This window comes from Suricata suricatta, chromosome 13 (assembly GCF_006229205.1).
Source record: "Suricata suricatta isolate VVHF042 chromosome 13, meerkat_22Aug2017_6uvM2_HiC, whole genome shotgun sequence".
Lineage (NCBI taxonomy): Eukaryota > Metazoa > Chordata > Mammalia > Carnivora > Herpestidae > Suricata > Suricata suricatta.
Window position 1 is genome coordinate 46,913,806 of NC_043712.1, and position 7,280 is coordinate 46,921,085.

Genomic DNA, 7,280 nt, shown 5'->3' on the forward strand with positions numbered 1-7,280 from the left:
TTTACACTGGGTAAAACAATTGTAATATTATTTGAAAGTAAATTGTTATATGCTAAATAGAAACATATATTTTAATATTTCTTAAGTTTTTAAATTTATTTTGAGAGAGAGAGAGTGAGAGAGAGCACGTGAGCATGAGAGGACAGAGAGGGAGAGAGAGAATCCGAAGCAGGTTCCGCAGTGTCAGAGTCGGAGTCAACATGGTGCTTGATCCCACAGACCATAAGACCATGACCTGAGCTGAAATCAAGAGTCAGATGCTTAACCGACTGAGCCACCCAGGCACCCTTCATGATATTTCTGAGAGAGAAGGCATCTAGTAAACACATACACACACACACACACACACACACACACACACACACACACACACACACCTGCTAGCTGTATTAAGGAAATAGTCAATCATTAACTTTATCTGGAATTCAAGTTCCCTTACCCTATATTTGGAGCAACAGTGGGAGACAAGATTGGAAAGGTAGATGGGGGCATATTCAGGGGGATTTAAAATATGGAACTGGGTATTTGTAATTCAAGAGGCATTGTTAATATAAAAATAGTAACTTTGATTTGCCATAGTTAGTTGTACCCTAGGGAATATATACCAACTGCCCTCAACCTCTTCACATATGACTTTATCATTTATAATGATTACATAGCATTTAACTATATGTATTTACCAACCTTTATTTAACCCTTCTCCTATTGTTGGAACTATAGGCCATTTCTAATACTCTACGGTTGGAATAATTTTATAATGACCTTTTGCTAATTTTTTTTCTCATTCACATTACTTTCATAGGTTAGAAACTTAGATATTGAACTACTTGACTAAGATATAAAACAATTTTTGAGCTCAGTCAGTTAGGCATCCGACTTTGGCTCAGGTCATGATCTCACAATTTGTGGGTTCGAGCCCAGTGTTGGGTTCTGTGCTGACAGCTCAGAGCCTCGAGCCTGCTTCAGAGTCTGTGTCTCCCTCTCTCTATGCCCCTCCCCCCACTCGCACTTGCTCTCTCTCTCTCTTTCTCAAAAATAAATAAAAACACTAAAAAATGTTGTTAAATAAATTTAAAAAGATATAAAACATTTGGGGGGGGTGCCTAGGTGGCTCAGTCAGTTGAGTGTCCAACTCTTGATTTCAGCTCAGGTCATGATTTCAGGGTTTGGGAGTTCGAGCCCCACATCAGGCTCTGCACTGCTTGGGATTCTCTGTGCTCCTTGCCTGCTCTCTCACTCTCTCTCTCTCTCTCTCTCAAAAATAAATAATGAATAAACATTAAAAAACAATTTTAGATTGCTCATACATATGTTAAGGTTAATTTACTCAAACATTTGTACAAATGTACAGTTCTACTTGAGTTTTTAAATTTAGTAGTCCGTATAGATTTTAACTCCCTCTCTCCCCCCAGCACCCTATAGGTGCTGCTAAGCCTCTGATAAATATTACTCCATGAAAGAGTACTCATTTAAAAAAAGTACTCTCAATAAAAGAACCTTAATAAGCTTGACTAAATATTTAGAAAGCATATTGTATTGAGGTAAACTTATATGTAATAAATAATGAGAGTAATAGAAAATCATATTGGGTGACTAGTCTGTAATTATCTCAAGGAACACATACAAGGAAACAAGTTCTTTTGGCGGCTTTGTTAAACAACCAACACAATGGGGACAGTGGAGGAAAAGTCCCGTAAATACTCTGCAAAGGGAACCAGAAAACCCACATGTAATCTTGGAGTAGTGACAGCATTAGAAAACAAAACCAGCAAAAGAGAACACCTTCCAGAACAATCTGAGCTGCATGAAAGGCAAACATTCACTAAAGTTGCAGCTTTCCTAACTAAGTCTGCACAGAGATAAGTGGCATATTTGACCTTCACCATGATCAACAAGTATTTCTTTGAAATTGTGTCCGTGCTGTTGACCTCTTCTACTATCTTCTCCCTAGAACTGAAACTGGCTCTCTTCGAACAAAGAGTAAACAGAGAGAGTTTAAAACTCTTGAGTAAATTGCAGAGCTCATCAATTCAGCAGTGTCTACCACACAGGAGAAACTTCCGGCTTCCCCAGCAGTCCGTGAATCCTCGCCGGTACCAGGAAGGACAAGCATTGGCCATTCTTCATGAGATGCTCCAGCAGATCTTCAACCTCTTCAGGGCAAACATTTCTTCGGATGGTTGGGAGGAAAGCCACGTGGAGAAGTTCCTCACTGAGCTTCATCAACAGCTGGAATACCTAGAAGCACTCGCAGGCCTGGAATGTGAGCAGGACAGTGGCACCCTGGGTCGTGACAACGTTAGGTTACAGATTAAAATGTACTTCCGAAGGATCCACGATTATCTGGAAAGCCAAGAGTACAGCAGCTGTGCCTGGACGATTGTTCGAGTAGAAATCAACCGGTGTCTGTTCTTAGCATTCCAACTGATAAGAAAGATCAGAAAATAAGGAACGGACTCCTTGAAGAATGTGGACCATGAGCCAAGAGCAGACTTCAGAAGCATAGGGTAGGTGGAGGGGCGGGAGGACTTTTCCAGACACTATTATTTCTTCTTGCCATTAAGTGGTAATATTGCTTTGGTTTTGTGCATGTGCATATGTATGATACTTATCTGTCCTTCAAGGTTCTGCAGGGTGACTCTGATGGTCTTTATTTTGTAATGTCACTTTGTATGTTCCCGTCATCTTAAAATTTTCACGAGTTCAAATAGATTCATTAATATTTCATACTTGGTTCTCCCAATGGGTATATTTTCCTCAAAGCTGACAAGGTGGATAAAATGAAGTATGTCTCTGCTGTCCTACTGTCTTAACTTAGCACATCCACTCCGATTATTTTTTTGCCAGAAATTGGTAGAGACAATGAGAAGTACTAGGAATAATGTGCATTGCAAGACTTGAAAATAGCAGGACACACTGAATATCTGTTACAGGTATGACACAATAGAAATATGGCCACAGGTCATGAAGAGCAGATTGCAGAGGGAAAGCAAATGGATGAGAACAGGTTCAACCTCAAAAAATGCAAATTAAGGAGCACCTGGGTACTCAGCATCGGCTCTGATCATGATCTCACAGTTCATGGGTTCGAGCCCCTCATCAGGCTCTGTGCTGACAGCTCAGAGCCTGGAACCTGCTTTAGATTCTGTGTCTCCCTCTCTCTCTGCCCCTCCTTGCTCACACTCTGTCTCTGTTGAATAAATGTTAAAAAATTTTTAAAATATATAAATTAAAAGTGAATAGCATGCCGTTCATAACAGGTGAAGGCCCACACTTCTGTGGAGACTTTGGAGAAGGGATGCTCTTCTAATTGCCGAAGCACTGGAAATTGGTAGGATCACTGGAGAGGCAGTATGTTGATATCTGTTAAAATTGCCATCTTTGATCCATAAATTTGAAATTATTCTATGAAAATTCTTGCACATGTGTATAATGGCATGCATACAGTATTATTTGCTGCCGCAGTATTTATAATATCAAAAGATAGGAAACTACTCAAATGCTTTTAATTTGAGGCAGTTGAAGTATAGTCACAGAAAGGAACCCACTCCGCTGGAGGACAGAATGAGGATGCTCTTCTTATACTGAAAAAAAAAAAAGTAAAAAAATAGACAAGACGCAGAAAAGTGTGTATAAAGTGCTGTATTTGTCATTAAAATGTAAAACAAGGGGTGCCCGAATGGCTCACTAAGTTAAGTGTCCAACTTCAGCTCAGGTCCTGATCTCACAGCTCCTGAGTTGGAGCCCTGCATTGGGCTCTGTGCTGACATCTCGGAGCCTGGAGCCTGCTTTGGATTCTGTGTCTCCATCTCTTTCTGCCCCTTCCCCAGCTCACATTTTGTCTCTGTCAGTCTCTCAAAAATAAATAAACATTAAAAAAATTTTTAATAAAATGTAAAACAAGTTTTCTATTTGACCTAACTTGTGTATGAACAAATAAAGAATATATAAGAAAGAAATTACAATGATAACCTGTATTTTGGGGAGGAGAGGCTAGGGGAGGAAGCAGGGTGAGGGAGGCTTTATGGCATGTTTTTACATTTTAATTTTTAATCGTGTGAACATTACAAATTAAAATAATATAATGTACCTAACAAGTCACAGTCATTAGAAATATGCATGAAGGGGTCTTGCTGGCAAAAGGAAGTGTTAGATGAAGGTAGAAGAAACAGGACCGCTCCAGCCTCCCCCTGGAGGGGAGGGGAGGGGGAGCAGGGCTGGACAGAAGGGCACCCATGCCAACCAAAGGAAGGGGTTTCTACTCGGCAGAGCTCTGGGGATGAAGGGACTCCAGCTCTTCCAGTCAGGAGCTCCCAGAAACCATCATGGAACAAATGCAAGGCCAGAGGAACTGGAGTTCAGTGAGACTTGGTGGTTTTTCCACGGTCACAGTGACCTTCACCCACAGTAAGAAGCAGAGCCATGGCCCCAAAATCTGGGGCTAGTTCTACTCCTTCACGTCATGTTCTATTTTAAAATGACTCATTGTATAATTCGAGATGAAATCTGTCCCTTAATGTGAAAACTTGCTGAAGAACAAAGCATATTTCATTCCGGTTTAATCAGTATTAATAAGTGTATTAGTTGTTGGCCCAAGCTTTCAGATTTGGCTTGAAAGGGAGGAGGATGAGCTGAATAGGAGCCTGAGTCTGAGGCAGGGTCCACTGCCAGAGAGGAAAGGGGCAGAGAAACAGAGGCGGGGCAGTCAAGAGGCGGTCAATGTCACCGTCACATTTCATGTTGACCTGTTTACCTTCAAGTTCACCTGGAGGTAAGGAGGTGGAGAAGGGAGAGGTATTTACCACAATTGATTGCAAATACACATCATTTGCTTCACACGATCAGTGGAATTTTTGTTTTCTTTACAGCAGGAAGTTTTCAGAACCAAATCCTTCATTTAACACATTATTCAATTCTCAAATTAACCTAGCAAGGTAGTTTCTGTTACTATATTCTTTTCTCAAATGAAAATAACAAGACTTTAAAGGTGAAGTAACTTGCTCAAAGTAATGTAGCAAGTCATGGAGCCAGCAAATGCCAGAGCAGATTCTTGGCCAGATCTGCATGACTCAAAAGAGTACTCTGTGTTCTAGACCCCACAAACCTGAATGACATTGTGCAATATCTCTGCAAAATAATAATGATAACAAAGAATGAGAATAATTTGCTTCTGGCTCTCCTTTTTCTCAAGTTTACATACTGTCTGCTGTCTTGAATTAAAGAAAGAACATTTTCTCCCCCTGGACATGTCTTTCCTAAGAACTGAAGAGAACATGATGGAGAAAGTGCCAAGTAGAAATTTACAGCAGATAATATGTACTCCTATCTAGAAGCTAAAAGCAATACTGTGCATGCTAATATCTCTCCAAACATTTAGCTTTATTAGGTTCACATCCTACTTGTATTACTGTCTTAACTGCCTCATACAAAATAAAAATTGCTTGCTTTTAAATATGTGTGCTCTCTTATAACTTTAAAACCAGAGTTCTAAACTTGGAGATGTTGAGGAAGATAAATACTTTAAAGAGACAAAGTTGGGGGCTCACCGTAAAGATAAGCTCATTTGTACTCACAATCTGGGTCATCTGAGTCATCCTTGTCACATATACATGTATGAGCTAAATCAATTATTAAATCAAAAAAGCAGCTTACAAAATAACTAGTATCATCATAACTTCCATGAACAAAAATGCACGCAAAATATCTGAAAAGAATTGCACTAAAATGTTCACAGTAGTACTATCTGAGTAATAGAATTTCCATGCTTATGTTTTTTGAATATTATGTTTATATTCAAGTTTATTTTGAGGGAGAGAGAGAGAATCCCAAGCAGGCTCTGCACTGTCAATACAGAGCCCAACCTGGGGCTCGAACTCACAAACTGTGTGATCATGACCTGAGCTGAAATCAAGAGTGGGAGGCTTAACCAACTGAGCCACCCAGGCGCTTCAATATACTTTTTGAATTTTAAATATTTCTACCATAAATATGAATTCATTTTAGCATCAGGAAAAAATTAAACTACTTTATTTTTGAAATAAAAAAAAGAATGATAAATATGCTCCTTTTAGAGATTTGGCTTAGGATACTTATCACCGGCAATAAATGAAGCCCCCATCTCCAGCGTGCATCAGAATCATCTGGAGGACTTATTAAAATACAGGGGGCATGACTTCACCCCAGTGTTTCTGATCCAATAAGTCTGTAGTGGGAACTGAGTATTTGCATCTCTAACAATTTCTAGATGATTTTTCATGCTTTTGGTCCTAGGACTCCACATTACAGACCATGCCTCTGTTTCTTGATAGCCTTGGTAACAGATGAAAACATGGTCTCTTTGAGGTTACTGATCCTATATTATCCCACAATCCCAGAGAGAAGTGAGCATCCTAGATAGGAGATAGTTGGTAAGGATAGTTTCTTCTTTTTTCTATCACTGCCTTTTCACAGCAGCAGCTTCAATGGTCTTTCTCCTTCTTAAAGAAGCTGGATATAGAGACGATAATACGCCAGGTGACAGTAATGGTCTCTTCAGGAAAATGATCCAAACCAAGTTTCGTTTCTGTAACTGCGTCTGTTCCTAATGCCTGTGATCATGTGAAATCAAAACTGCAACCATAACAATACCTAATTGGAGGAGGAATATGTTGTGAACACAGGGAAATCAAACTTTTGAAAGACAGAGGATTCCAAGTGGAAGATGGCAAACTGGCCCAGTCATCTCTTCCATTGAGAAGTATAGATGTTTGGGAAATACAGAGATTTGGCAATCATTCTTGGAATTGCCTTTGGCTGAAAGGAGTCAGTTAGTCCCAGTTTTCTCCCCCTGTATCCATTGACTGGGATAAAGGTTCAGACCCCCCACTCCACCCCTGAAGGGTCACTGCAGTTTCAGGGCCCCCTTGGCCACCGTGGTTTTGACCCAAGCCACGCTGTGACTGCACAGCAGCACGGCTTTTCCTCTGTTCCTCATCCCGCCTGCTCTTCTCACATGTGTTGAGCCAGTAACACTCCCTAATGAACTCCTCACATGGCAATTTTTGTCTGAGTCTGCTTTCTCAGCACTTGACCTCCAAAAGCATAATACACAGACCTTGCATAGGGGGCCATAGAAAACCCAACCTCACATGCTACTGCCTTGGCCAGGTACAGATTAGCTTCCTAATATGTGTTAATGTCTCATTCTTGGCTATTTATGACCCCTTAAGATTTTTCAGAGAAAGGCCTTAGAGTCTGATCTATCTAAATTTACTTGCCCCTCCAGAGCACAATTTTTATTA

General features: G+C 40.2%; 1 protein-coding gene across 1 annotated transcript; it reads left to right on the forward strand.

The window, feature by feature from the left end:
* Positions 1-1,884: 1,884 nt before the first annotated feature.
* On the forward strand, positions 1,885-2,585 carry IFNE (interferon epsilon). The gene has a single exon (XM_029919457.1). The coding sequence runs from the start codon at positions 1,885-1,887 to the stop codon at positions 2,446-2,448; it is 564 nt and encodes a 187-aa protein (XP_029775317.1). The 3' UTR covers positions 2,449-2,585.
* The last annotated feature ends 4,695 nt before the right edge of the window (positions 2,586-7,280 follow it).

Excerpts from the sequence above, each read along its gene's own strand:
- IFNE (XM_029919457.1), top strand. The coding sequence starts at position 1,885 with ATGATCAACAAGTATTTCTTTGAAATTGTGTCCGTGCTGTTGACCTCT.